Source organism: Cucurbita pepo, chromosome 7, assembly GCF_057944985.1.
Source record: "Cucurbita pepo subsp. pepo isolate OVF chromosome 7, ASM5794498v1, whole genome shotgun sequence".
In the NCBI taxonomy this organism is placed as follows: Eukaryota; Viridiplantae; Streptophyta; class Magnoliopsida; order Cucurbitales; family Cucurbitaceae; genus Cucurbita; species Cucurbita pepo.
This window is the reverse complement of record NC_141804.1, coordinates 4,323,441-4,337,738: the sequence shown is the minus strand read 5'-3', so window position 1 is coordinate 4,337,738 and position 14,298 is coordinate 4,323,441. Positions and strand designations below refer to the sequence as shown.

The 14,298-nt window shown below is 36.8% G+C and overlaps 2 protein-coding genes and 1 pseudogene across 4 annotated transcripts; all 3 read left to right on the top strand.

The window, feature by feature from the left end:
• Positions 1–3,555: 3,555 nt before the first annotated feature.
• On the top strand, positions 3,556–4,597 carry LOC147791623 (putative carbohydrate esterase At4g34215 pseudogene; annotated as a pseudogene).
• A 1,430-nt stretch (positions 4,598–6,027) lies between these two features.
• LOC111798304 (uncharacterized) lies at positions 6,028–7,839 on the top strand. 2 transcript variants are annotated; one of them, XM_023681363.2, is made up of 2 exons: positions 6,028–6,212; positions 7,094–7,839. In XM_023681363.2, exon 2 carries the CDS (start codon positions 7,095–7,097, stop codon positions 7,821–7,823), a length of 729 nt encoding a protein of 242 aa, XP_023537131.2. In that variant the 5' UTR covers positions 6,028–6,212; position 7,094; the 3' UTR covers positions 7,824–7,839. The 2 variants fall into 2 exon arrangements, with proteins under 2 accessions (XP_023537131.2, XP_023537130.2); XM_023681362.2 differs by having other exon boundaries at positions 7,062–7,839.
• A 3,775-nt stretch (positions 7,840–11,614) lies between these two features.
• LOC111798816 (pentatricopeptide repeat-containing protein At1g08070, chloroplastic) lies at positions 11,615–13,794 on the top strand. Of its 2 annotated transcripts, XM_087125265.1 has the most exons (2): positions 12,187–12,319; positions 12,553–13,794. In XM_087125265.1, the coding sequence occupies exon 2, from the start codon at positions 12,565–12,567 to the stop codon at positions 13,642–13,644; it is 1,080 nt and encodes a 359-aa protein (XP_086981391.1). In that variant the 5' UTR covers positions 12,187–12,319; positions 12,553–12,564; the 3' UTR covers positions 13,645–13,794. The 2 variants fall into 2 exon arrangements, with proteins under 2 accessions (XP_086981390.1, XP_086981391.1); XM_087125264.1 differs by having other exon boundaries at positions 11,615–13,793.
• The last annotated feature ends 504 nt before the right edge of the window (positions 13,795–14,298 follow it).

Here is a 14,298-nt window from a genome sequence, read left to right as displayed (position 1 = left end):
AAGGTGCACCTGTACGGAGGACGGCGACATTGTGAACAGAGACTATGACACGTGCATAGGATAGACTCATATTTAAATTTCTAGTCTTAGGTTTGAATAGGTTGTTTTGCATTTCATCACTTTAAATGATTTTGTATTTGTTTTTATTTTCTCTAAATTTCAGTATTTCGTATTTAAACACGTAAGACCATGACGGTGTTTTCCAGAGAAGAGGATGTTTTAAATGTACATTTATATTATTAGATGATGTTTTCTTTCAAGAGTTATATTTCCACATTAGAGATGAGCATAAGATGTTAGTAGCGACTTTGGATGATATGAATCCAACAACTGATCACGTGCATGTACCCGAAGGATCGATTACAAGAAGCAAGGTTAAGAAGATTCAAGAGGCCTATACATTGCATCTTCAAAAGCTAGCTAGTGTACCAGTTGAAACAAAGACTTTTGAGCCCAGAACATCTTTATAGCATTAGCATATCAAATCAAGAAGATAATTGAGTGGTTGATATTGGAAAATAATTAGAAGACTTGTCTTTGGTAGTTGAATTACCAATTAAGGAAATTATTAATGCCTTTTTTGCTTCATTTTATATTTAATAGCATTTATTAATAATTTGTATGAATTGCCTTATATTCTTCAATTTGTATTTAATAGTATTTATTAGTGGTGGGTGACTTAATTTTATTTTGTTAGGGTTATCTTTTGGGCCTATTTAAAGACATGTAATATTCATGTTTGGGGGATTTGGTTGAATACAGAAAAAACCTTTGTGTTTTCTTGATACCTTTTGGTGTTATTCTTTTTCAAACCTTGCTTTAGGTTTGATGATTAAACCGATTCATTGAATTAGTTTTGATCAAGTTAATTCTGGAGTGAATTGTCTTGGTATCTAAGAGTGACCATCATAGATTCCAAATTCGATCTAAGAGTCATTCATCTTCTGACCAACTCTTGGTTGGAATCAATCCGTTAAGTTAGCTTTCTCTGTGAGCGTTTTGCAAGGATTCTAGAAGGACCTCTAGCTTTGCAAATTCCAGCATTGTAGGCGCTTATCATTGAGTATGTAGAAATTTAGGGTCGTTACAGTAGGCATTCTAACGGGCAATTGGGATGTGTACTTAATTTTCCTACACATGGTCCATACGTGCAAGTATGGACCCACCAGTTGGTTTGCACACCTTCTGGGCCCCCTTCTGGTCGGGTGAGCATTCTCCGAGAACTGTTGATGCTGGACACCCATTAGGAATAGCAACCGTCATGGCAGCATTATGAAAAAATATAACGAACATTCTCCTGCCTAGTATTGTATGCGTTCGTAATATCGTAAAGGAATAGGTGTATCCCCCAATGCATTAACACACAATAATGCCTGAGGTCCCAACATTTTTTCATTTTCATTATTATTTAATACACAATCCCGCTAGTGGTTTGTTCACATCATATCATTTCCCATGTCATTTCTCATATCGTTTATCATATCATTTATCGTATCTTGCATGCGAATACCAGAGTTGTATTTCATGCTAGTTTTTCGCTTTGCATGTCAATCATATCATTTTTTTCATATTGCATACATTTATCATAACATAACCTTTTCATACTTACCGACATAACAATTCTCATCATGCACATATCATATCATATCATGTATGATAACAATCACATAACATATCCCTGACATATTGGTTCACACTTTATCATATCATAAACATATCAATAATCACATATATCATACCATAACTTATATCATATTGTTCTCATACAATTTTACTATCTATCTATAATATATATATAGATAGATAGATATAGATATAGATATATATGGTTAAGGCCAACCATATATATGTTTCCTAACTTAGCATAGCCTTAACATTCTTATACATATCATAGGTGTATCATTTCATGAGCACAACATAGTCATATCGTTTCCTAACATATCTTAATCATATCATAAACGCATCTTACTCAAATCGTTTCATGAACGTTTCTTAGTCATACCGTTGCTTGAACTTATCCTAACAATATCGTCTCATCAATCTATCATAATCATATTGTTTACTATACATAATCTAAATCTATCATAATCATATTGTTTACTATACATAATCTAACCATATCGTTTGCTATACATAACTTAACCATATCGTTTTATAAACATATCATGGTCTTACCATTACACGGACGCTTATCACATCCTTCTCATTTCCTATGTCAGACATATCATTTTACACATCATACCATAAGCGTTATCATACCTATCACATATCCTAACAAGTAACATATACATATCATATCATAGTCATAACGTTTCATAAACAATTCACAAGTATCAACTATATGACATGTGCAAAACCATGGAGCACGTGTTAACACACAACATTAAATATAACCATGTCGATAGTAAAGTCACCTACTTGGTTGGCCTTAGCCGGTGTTCTACCTAATTTTAACTGCTTGAGTTCGTCTTTTGAGGTTGTTCCAAGTATTGCTGCAAGTGGGCCGTATGATTGGTCGTGTTCTCAGGTGGGCTTCGGGTCGTAGTGGACTTCGGGTCTGTATTTGTGTAGTGGGCCGCGTGCACATTTAGGTTTTTACATCCGTGGGCTTGGGTCCGACCCGGATCCATTGGATCCTTCTGTAACTTCCCCTTTTCATTTTCTCTCTCTTCTATTGTAAATCTGAAGCCTTCCAAAAACAACAGAAGGTGTTGGGGTGTTTTGGAGCGTTGAGGGGTGTTTTGGAGCGTGGTGTCGTGGGTCGTGGGTCAGTTGGAGTCGCTGATTTTTTTTTTTCGAATCCTCATGATCATGGTTCAATGAAATGATGGATACAATACTTCCATATTAGTCATGTTATAACTTCTATACAAGACATACATGCATATTCATGATATTTCATTCATGCTTATCATACATGATACATTATAGTGTCTCAAAGAGCATTCACATAGTCTCATCAACATCGCAGTCATAATAAAAAATAAAAGAAAGTATATACATATAATACATTGTTCATTCAGATCATATAACATAAATAATAGAACATAGAGCCATTGAGTACGTGTTATTGATGCATCAAAAAAAATTCGTCAAACCTAGCTCATTGGTAGTTTAAACTCTCCTTGGTACTCCTAAGCTCGCTTTGGTTGAACGTTCCTAAGTTTAGTTTAACCTACAATATTCATCCAGTTAGAAGAAGGAGCTTAGAGTTTATTTGGGTAGCCAACAAAACTTAAATCTTCTAATATATTTTAATGTCTATTCTATTGAAAAAGACGTGAGACGAGATTGATAAAAAATAATAATAATAATAATAAAATAAAAATAAAAATAAAATTCATAGTTGAAAATTTATTTTTATACTTCTATATATAGATATATTAGACAAATTAGATATGATCCAAGATGAATAAGATCTAAAAATACTCTCGATCCACAAATATTGACGGATTGAAATTGATTTTGAAACTTAAATAATACTAAAAATAGAATCAAAATTAAGTATAAAATGTGAGGATCACTAACGAAGGAATGAAGAGGTATAGATCAATTATAAAATAGAAGAGTGATAAGAATTTGAACGGGAGAGTAGTTGTGTCTGTGCAAATAGACACAAAAAGTTATCAATTCTTTTAGACAGACACAAGGGGTCAAAATGGTTTTGCTAAAACTATCAATCTTGTTGTGTATGATATTGTTTAGCCCTTCCCTTTCAGGGGCTACTTCTCCCACCAACATATTCATCCTTGCCGGTCAGAGCAACATGGCTGGTCGAGGTGGGGTAGAGAAAATTCAAAACGGGAAACTTGTGTGGGATGGAAAGGTCCCATTGGAGTGTCAATCCGACCCATCCATCCTACGGTTGAACCCTGAGCGCCAATGGGAGATAGCACATGAACCTCTCCATTTGGGGATTGACATTAGTCACACTCCAGGGATTGGTCCGGGGATACCGTTTGCTCACCAGTTCAAAGAAAAAGCTGGACAAAAGGCAGGCACCGTGGGTTTGGTTCCTTGTGCTAGAGGTGGCACTTTAATTGAACAATGGATAAAAAACCCTAGCAATCCTAGTGCAACTTTTTACCAAAATTTCATTGAACGAATTAAAACATCAGAAAAAGAAGGTGGAGTTGTGCGTGCTTTGTTTTGGTATCAAGGAGAAAGCGATGCGGCTATGAATGACACCGCTCAAAGATACAAAGACAACTTAAAGAAGTTCATCACCGACATCCGCAATGATATAAAACCTAGATTTTTACCGGTCATTATTGTTAAGATATCCCTTTATGACTTTTTTATGAAGCACGATACTCATAACTTGCCGGCAGTGAGAGCAGCTGAAGATGCAGTCCAAAAAGAGCTTCCAGACATCATTACTATCGACTCTCGGGAGTTGCCTGTAAACTTTACCACATTTGAAGGCTTTTCGTGGGATCATGGCCATTTTAACACGGAAACAGAGATTGTTTTGGGTAAATGGTTGGCAGACACATATCTCGCCCACTATGGTCATTTACTATGATCTTATTATGTGTCATTCTCTAATCTCTATTGATTGATCTATTATTCTATCTCAATAAAATCATTTAAACCACATCTTTGTTGAACCATAATCTACTTAATACTCCATTTTAATTCAATAATATTTGTGGAGATTTCTTATTTAAATAATTAAAAGTAATCAAATTTTGTTTGAATAACGAAACAAAACAAAGATCAAAATTATGAACATAAAGTCCCAAAGTATGGAGCCTTAGAAATCAACTTAAATGGAATATGATAACTTGTTTATGGTTTAACATTCTTGCCAGTACATTATCCTCATTATGTTCTGAATTGCGCCAAAACTCGTGTCATAATGAGTCTTGCTATGTATTGGTGATGGGTATATGAGCAGGTAAAGGGTACATACGTTGAGCTACCCCTTGGATTACAAAAATGAAGCAAATTATTGATTGGGTCATAATATTTATAAAATTTTAATGTCTATAAGAATCTAAAACAGTGCTATATGTGTATTCATATACTATAAGGTACGGCCAATATAGGAAAAATGTAGCATTAACGAATTTTCAATTGTGGATACATATGGATCCTTAGCATACTAAAATGACGGCTATTATTGGTATCAAACTTCTAAATTCTTCGATTGATAATAAGACCTAGAATTTTGTTTTCAATGTTTCGTTCCCTTCTTTAACATCTGTGGATCATACAAGGGGGTCCTTTGAAGCCCAACATCCTCACTAGCACCCGTTCCCTTCTCCAATCGATATGAGACCCCCAATCCACCCCTTTCAGGGTCCAACACTTCGATGAGAGGTCATCCTGGGATTTCCATTAAGTCATTTCATTTGAGTTGTGGAAAATCGTTACCTAATGTGCCACTACCCCACCTAGTATAGTATAACTGATCAGCTGTCACAAAATGAATTTCGCTTTCTTTCCTACCTAAGGTTGGGTGGTCGGGGTTTACCCGACAGAAGACATGGAAAATCAGAGCACAAGATGGAGACCGATAGGATAGGTGGGAATTTATATATAGACTAAAGAAATGAAATCAGGATTGAATTAACAATGATGAAAGTCTCACATCGGCTAATTTAGAGAATGATCATGGGTTTATAATCAAATAATACTATCTCCGTCCCCAAAGCAAAATCATACTATTGTGGAGAGTTCCACGAGGTTGAGTAATCCGAATTGGTTGAATTCGGAAGGCAAGTGAAAGAGAAAAATAAATATAGAAAGGTAGCAATAAAAACGACGTTAGGAGATGGATCAGTCTTGTTGACTTTGTCTCCTGAATCTTAAAAGCACGTGTCAATTTTAGCAGTCACATCAAAACGACGTCCCATTACAACCTCCACAAAATTCGTACCTTATAATTAAATTTTGGTTTTCAAAAGTCTTAATTAATAATAATAATAATTATTATTATTATTATTATTATTATTATTTATTTATTTATTTTCAAATTTAAATTTCATTTCCTCTTCAAATAAAAGAAAAAGAAATAAAAAAAAATTATGTGTATTCCAAACCTTCTTCATCCGCTCTCCTCCAAAACGCAATCGGCTTCCTCGACTTCGGTCCGGCGGAGGGAAAATGAAGAGGGCAGATCGCGATCTTCCTCCCAAATCCTTTTCTTGATCCTCTTTTGTTTTTCTCAATCCTTCTCAATGCATGTTCATCCAGTTTCTCTAAAGGTAAATCCGCATTCGCCATATTCCACTCTTCATCTTTGATTTTTGATGTTTCGTTCGGTTCTGTTTACGGATTTTATGATTTATGTTTGTGTTCTCTCGTCGGTTTATGAGAATGATTTCATTTCTCCGTTGCATTTTGTTGTTGTTAGTAATTTTGTGAATTTTCTCTGTCGAATCTTTGATCGACGATTGACTCTGTATTGCATCCTGGAACAAATGCATTGGCTCGGCTGCAATTTTAGACTTGACTGTAGATTTTTGTCCGGCCTTTTGTTTTCTTCTGTAGAATGTGGAAGCAGCTGTCTGATCCATAATTATCTCATTGTGCATGCATAGAAGTGTTTGTGTGATTTTATTGCTTGTTTGTTTGATTTTTCAAAGGAGTGTGCCAGTTAAATATTTTGAAAATTATGAGTTTTCATGAGTAGCGCCTAACAGATAATTTCGACCTATTCATTAAGGAGTGAATAATGTTGGAATCTTTGGAAGAAATATGTACTTATTTATCTAAAATTTTCGATTCAAATGATGAATTTATACCATTTGATTTGTTTATTTTTATTGTTTTGAGTTTGGATAGGTGGGAGATGGTTTAAATCTTTTTGTGTTTTAGTAAAACCATCTGTTTGAACTGTCAATTTCACTTTAGAGGTACCAAAATTTTCAAAATCTGTAAAAGATATTATTAAGATCTACAACCAACAAGTAGCTCTTTTGTTGCATCTGTCATTTAGAACTGTGTTGTTTGGGATTGAGGAGTGCAGTTTCTTGGAGTGAATATTGGGAAAAGTAAACTGTGTAAGACTTGTTTCAAGTAGTTTTTGTTTCATACATGAACATCTATTCCAGATGTCATGTTCTTGAAACAATTGTTCTGTCAGGATGTGGAAGATGGCCTCGAATGCCATTGCTGGCATTCGATCCAAGAAAAACTCAGCTGTTTCGAAGCAAGTTTTCTGGGAGTGCTCGGATGACGACGAGGTATGCTCAGAAGGTAGTAGAGATGAAGAACTGGAATGCCCGATATGCTGGGAATCCTTTAACATTGTGGAGAACATACCTTATGTCTTATGGTGTGGTCATTCACTATGCAAAAACTGTGTATTAGGCCTTCAAGGGTGTGTGTTGAAAGTAGCATCGTGTCAAATCCGAGTCCCGATCTTCATCTTCTGTCCTTGGTGCCATCAGCTGTCGCTAAGGGTCGTGTACAAGGGGAACCTGAAGTTCCCCAGCAAGAACTTCATTCTTCTTTGGATGGTTGAGAGCTTCAATTGTAATGAGGGAAAACTCGAACATTCCTTCAATGGGGATAATCAACCAGTTTTTTCTCGGACTTCCGAAACCAATGCAGCATCTGCGAGGCTACCTGGAATAGGGAGGCAGCGATGGCGGTTGTTTCTCCATAAACACTTGGATTACGCGGTCCATTTAATCTTCAAGTTTCTACTGGTTGTCATATTTGTTGTGATTGTCATTTTTGTAATCCCTGGAAGTGCACTCATCTTGCTGCTATACCTGCTAATCACTCTACTGTTTGCATTGCCATCTTTGTTCATATTTTACCTTGCACTCCATGCTCTGGAAAAGCTTATGAGTGATATAACTTCATGAAATGTCTTGTTTAACATCTTTTTGTCTATTGCTTTTCTTAATTCTTCTGACTTTGAACAACCAACCAATCTGGAGTTCTATATTTTGAAGATCTTTGGTTGGTTTGATTGAATGAAGCTTTGGGCCCAACTCATCAATTGTATTACCTAACCTTATACAAGTTGGTCATTGCCTGTTATTGAAGTTTGAGGCTAAATGATAGCAGAGAAAATTTTGGGGTTGTCTGAAATATGCGTACTTTTCCGTCCACGTTTAATGGTTTGACGACGACCCATAAATTAATTTTTGAAATCTTTTATAATTCTACTTTACAAAAATGTCTAGTTTTTTTCAAAAGTCACATAAATATGAAGGCCCAAACCAGTTGGTCCAGTTGAGGTGTACGTAGACATGTAAATTTACATATATGCCCATGTTATACATTTATCATTATGTTAAAAAGAACTCAAAAAGTTGGAAAAGAATGATATGTAATTGTAATAAAAAAACATAAAATTAAAAAAAAAAAAAAAAAAAAATCAACCGTTTCTGTTGACAGGGTCTCACCTGTTCTTTGAGGTAAGTGATCTGATTGATGGATGCTTGTTCTTTGAGGTAAGTGATCTTATTGATGGATGCTTGTTCTTTGAGGTAAGTGATCTTATTGATGGATGTCTGTTCTTTGAGGTAAGTGATCTTATTGATGGATGTCTACTTGATTGTTCTTTGAGGTAAGTGATCTTATTGATAGATGCCTACTTGATTGTTCTTTGAGGTAAGTGATCTTATTGATGGATGCCTACTTGATTGTTCTTTGAGGTAAGTGATCTTACTACTGGATGCCTACTTGATTGTTCTTTGAGGTAAGTGATCTTATTGATAGATGCCTACTTGATTGTTCTTTGAGGTAAGTGATCTTATTGATGGATGTCTACTTGATTGTTCTTTGAGGTAAGTGATCTTATTGATGGATGCCTACTTGATTGTTCTTTGAGGTAAGTGATCTTACTACTGGATGCCTACTTGATTGTTCTTTGAGGTAAGTGATCTTATTGATAGATGCCTACTTGATTGTTCTTTGAGGTAAGTGATCTTATTGATGGATGTCTACTTGATTGTTCTTTGAGGTAAGTGATCTTATTGATAGATGCCTACTTGATTGTTCTTTGAGGTAAGTGATCTTATTGATGGATGCCTACTTGATTGGTTGGATGAATTGTTTGATGTATGAATAACAAATGCCATAATATATAAAATTATGAGCTATTGAAATGAATGATGATATGACAAATAAATGTTCATATACGAACAATTGTGTATGTTATTACTGGTTAATGTGGTCTATGTTTCATCTCGTGAAATTATGTCTCCAGCTCTCTATTTGGCCAAGTCTCTAAACTAGTTTTTATTGAATCAACTATAAAAGTCACTCTCATGCATACAAATCTCAACTATAAAAGTCACTCTCATGCATACAAATCAAAGGACAAGCCTTACAGAGTGAATCGAGTCGTTTATAATCTTTCTATAAAATATTAATATTCTAAATTAATGGATTTATAAAAGAGATTAAATATTTCGTAGTCAGTCTTATATAAATTCATTGTATATGATACTTTCACTCGCATGTCATTATGAATGATTTAGATCTAATAATATGTAACAATTACAAACTAGGACGATCAATAGTGTTACCATGACAAGACACTCAACCTTGTCCATATTATATCGACTAGATATATCTATTTAACCCGCGGTGTCGGGGCCTAGTGGGGACTTGCCACGAACAGGGCGGAGATTCCCTATTGATACAGGAAATTGGGAGGGAGTGAGGAGATTCCCTATTGATACAGGAAATGGGGAGGGAGTGAGAGATTTTTGTCAGTTAGATAAATAGGGCATGGGGAGGGAGTGAGGAGAGATTTTTGTCAGTTAGATAAATAGGGCAGGGATGAGGATTATATAATCCTCATCCCTGCCCAATTTCCCAACCTATCCCATCTGACATTGATATAGTCATTGCCTTGCACGGCCTAGCATGCATGTAGCAGTATAATAGATTAAAAAAAAGACGGTCAACCATCGCCAGAAATCGATTTTCGGTGGGTGCAGCCACGAGATATCGCATGCTAGATTAAAAAAAAGACGGTCAACCATCGCCAGAAATCGATTTTCGGTGGGTGCAGCCACGAGATATCGCACGACCCAACCCAGATCACTCCCTTTTTAAAATCACCCTCAACCCCACTCTACCCACTCAATACGTCCTTATTATATGAGAGAATGAGACTAAAACGAGCGGACAAGACTAAAGAACTCGTGTTTAGCACGATATAAAGAGCGAGACACACTGGGTAGTAAACAACCAACGACTCTGAGCGTACAAACGGTAAGATACTCGTGCCCACATCATCCCTTGGGTTTTTCCTTCAACGCTAGTGAACATACACTTTTGGTAAACTGAAATGTAAAAATAATCACGTTTGTAGGTACGTACGAGGCACTACGACGTCATGAGAGTGTAAGGCAAGCCAATACAATCTCACAATAGCCGAGATCTAAACAAAAGAACGGTGGAGAAGGACGCCTAAAACTCTTGGGAAGAGAGAGAAATGCAGTCAGTTTTTGAAGAAATCGGGAGAGGAAGAAGAGGTCTATCGTACTTGAATTCAGGTCGGATACCCATCTGCATCAACCCACAACGTTACACAACCCAGTCAGCAACCCGCGCACACAAGAACACGACCTGACCAATTCGACGACCCGCGTGCGCCCCTAGCCATCTTCACGGCAGGTTATATTTTACACACGATAGGTTTCATTCTACACAAAGTGGCAATTAATTATGTCATTTGTTTATGTAGTTCCTTGTCCCCTCTCAAGGTGGTTTTAATCCACACACAATAATGACTCTTCAAATCAACTATTTATCTAGTCCCTTGTCCCCTATCGACCTTGGGTTTCATTCTACACAATAGTAACTCCTCAAATTGATTTGTCAAAATTGCTAGCAAACTCATAAGTTCTCATAATTTCCCTTTGGTGTCGTCAAGATTTATGAGGTTTTGGGGGCTTCTAGGTTTTTATATCGCATCTTGCATTTTTAGGTCACTCGAGCTAAACCAATCCTCAGGTCAAGACTTATGATCGCCTCTCACGATCTTAGGGTACTCGGTCTATAGGAAATGTAATGACCTTGGTCAACGTAAAAATTGGTTTAGTTTTAACATCCTATTCTTAACTTGGTTCACTCATGCATGCTTTGCTAGGGAGATATTTCTATCGATCACACCTAAAGCACGGGAAACATAATCTCTTCATGTAAGCATAAGTTACTAGGTAGATATTCTCATCAATCACCTATAGTACTAATCACATAAGCAAAACCATTCATACAAACAAATCCATCAATCACCTGGAACATATATCGCAATAAATCATTCTCCTTTCTAACACAGTGGAAAACATATAAAATAGCATTCATCACAAATATCATCATAGGGGCATTTTGGTAATTTCTTACATCTTACCTAGCATACTATCTATATTGCTAAACTCATAATCTAATCATGCATTTTCTCTTACTAGTTCTTTGGGGTAAATATAAAATCACCATGCATCTCGTAATCTCATCATAGGGGTATAATGGTAATTTTTCGAACAGACAAACAATACATTCTCATCTAAATGTCCTTTTGAAGTCTTAACATGTATATTCTAACCACTTAAAGTGAGGAATGCTCGCGTGCTAGCATACTAGCGGTCCGTACAATAATTACTTACATAGAGTCCGTGTGGTTACTTACCAAGATGAAGCACCCTCTCCCATTGTCTTTCAGCTAGTTAGAGGCTCTAAATTTCTTCAAAACTCACCCGTAGATCTTAATTCAAGTAAAATGAGAGTTAGTATCAAAATCGGGATGAAAAACGGGACGAAAACACAGCATCCACGCCCTCTACGCGCCCTCACGCCCAACTGGAAGCATTTCCACGCGTACAGCCACACGCATAAGCTCACGAGAGGGCAGGCCGGTCGGTTCAAGTTGTAGGTGCTGAACCGAGTCGTGCGCGGGTTAACGGGTCAGGATTTCTGGTCAAACACGAGCTTAGAACAGGGGACTCAGAACTGTGTGAGCTTCTGATTGAGGAAGGAGCAGAAGTTGATTTTGGTCGATAAAGCAATGGAGAGAGTTACGAATAGATCCATACATTTTATCGTAAGTTAAGAAGAAATCAGATCAGATGGTAGCCATTGAAGGCGCTCCCCATGTCAAATAGTTCTACGAGATGTCTTTTATTGCTGCAAAAATGCAGAAATATGAAGCAGCTAAAGCAAGCTCATGCGCAGGTTCTTACATCTGGACTCGGCAGCAACAGCTTCGCGTTAAGCAGATTGTTGGATTTTTGTGCAGAACCACGCCATGGCAGCCTTTCTCATGCATTGAAACTCTTCCAACACATTCAATACCCAACCATTTGCATCTGCAACACCATGATCAAAGCCTTTCTTCTACGAGGTGAATTTCTCAACGCCATTGTTATATACTCTGCAATGCGAAGAAATGAGATCGCCCCTGATAGTTATACTCATCCTTACGTTCTAAAAGCTTGCGCGAGGATAAAAAAATTTCATCTCGGAGAGTCGGTTCATGCTTGTGCTGTGAAATTGGGTTTTGTATTGGATGTATTTGTGGGTAATTCTTTGCTTGTTATGTATTGCGCGTTCGGTAACATGAGAGATGCAGGACAGGTGTTCGACGAAATGCCTGAGCTAAGTGCTGTGTCGTGGACGGTTATGATTTATGGGTATGCAAAGATGGGTGATGTGAACACTGCAAGAGGATTGTTTGACCGAGCTCCAATCAAAGATAGGGGAATATGGGGCGCCATGATATCTGGGTATGTGCAAAACAATTGCTTCAAGGAGGGGCTGCACATGTTCCGTCTGATGCAGCTGACTGAAGTAGAGCCTGATGAAGCCATAATTGTGACAGTCCTTTGTGCTTGCGCTCACATGGGAGCTCTTGACATTGGGATTTGGATTCACAGGTATTTGAGTCATCTCGAATTGCCATTAACTCTGCGAGTGAGCACTGGGCTGATGGATATGTATGCAAAATGTGGGCATCTAGACATGACCAGGCACCTGTTCGATGAAATGCCGCAGAGAGATACCATTTGTTGGAACGTAATGATTTCAGGAATGGCAATGCATGGAGATGGAGAAGGCGCACTGAAGCTCTTCAAGGAGATGGAAAAGGCAAGAATCAAGCCAGATGACATAACATTCATAGCCATTTTGGCAGCTTGTAGCAACTCAGGCATGGCCAATGAAGGCTTGAAGATACTGAACAAAATGTGTACAATACACAAAATTGAGCCAAAAGCTGAACATTACGGGTGCATAATCGACCTGCTGAGTCGAGCTGGGCGGTTCGAGGAAGCGGAGGGAGTGATACAGAGACTTCCAAACACAGCCACTGCTTCAGAGGAAGCAGTGGCTTGGAGGGCGTTTCTGAGTGCTTGCTGTAAGCATGGGGAAATGCAGCAGGCTGAGGGTGCTGCTGAGAGGCTGTTTGAATTGGAAAGACATAGTGGGGCTTACGTTTTACTCTCGAATATGTATGCTGCTTTGGGGAAGCATGGGGATGCTAAAAGAGTGAGGAAGATGATGAAGTTGAAAGGGGTTGAGAAGGTACCTGGTTGCAGCTCCATTAAAGTCAATGGAGTTGTCACTGAGTTCATTGCAGGGGATAAAACCCACCTCCAAATTGGTGATATTCACTTGGTTTTGGAAGAGTTGAATAAACAAATTTCTCACCCTGATCTTTTATATTTCTAATTAATTAAAATTACTTTTTTTTTTTTTTTTTAATTTATTTATTTAACTTTTTGTTATTATTTACTTATTTAAATTTGTATATTTTCTGTATTTTCATCTCATACTCGAGATTATTTATTATAAGATTTAAAACTTGCACCATTAATATAATCTTCACTATTATAGGATCATGTTATTAAAAATATGGTATATAAATAAGATTGAACGTTTTATTGTTGATTTATATTATTTAAATACATGTTGGCATCATTGTTTAAGAAATTTTTCCAGACTTGTAGCACCTAAGTCCCGATGAGGTATTCATTATCTTGTTTTTTTTTTTTTTTTTTTTTTTTTTAACCCAAATTTCCAAATTTTTATTAAAAGCCTTCAAAGGTCTGAACTTTAAAGAAAATGCTTGAAAAACAAGAACAATGTAAATAAATAAAAAAAATAGTGAAAAATGAAGAAAATCAGGAGAGAAAAAAAAAATTCACTGCTCCAAATGGCGGTTTGGAGTCTGAATTTCACCCGAGTTTCTTTATAATATATATTGAGAATATCAAGTCAAACATTTAATTTGTTCAAATCCGAAAGAACATAAGGTAACTGAGAATGTTTGCTTAATCCACCGCACCTAAAATGGTGAGTTATCTTATTTATAATCAAATAAAT

Excerpts from the sequence above, each read along its gene's own strand:
- LOC111798816 (XM_087125264.1), top strand. The coding sequence starts at position 12,070 with ATGTCAAATAGTTCTACGAGATGTCTTTTATTGCTGCAAAAATGCAGA.
- LOC111798304 (XM_023681363.2), top strand. The coding sequence starts at position 7,095 with ATGTGGAAGATGGCCTCGAATGCCATTGCTGGCATTCGATCCAAGAAA.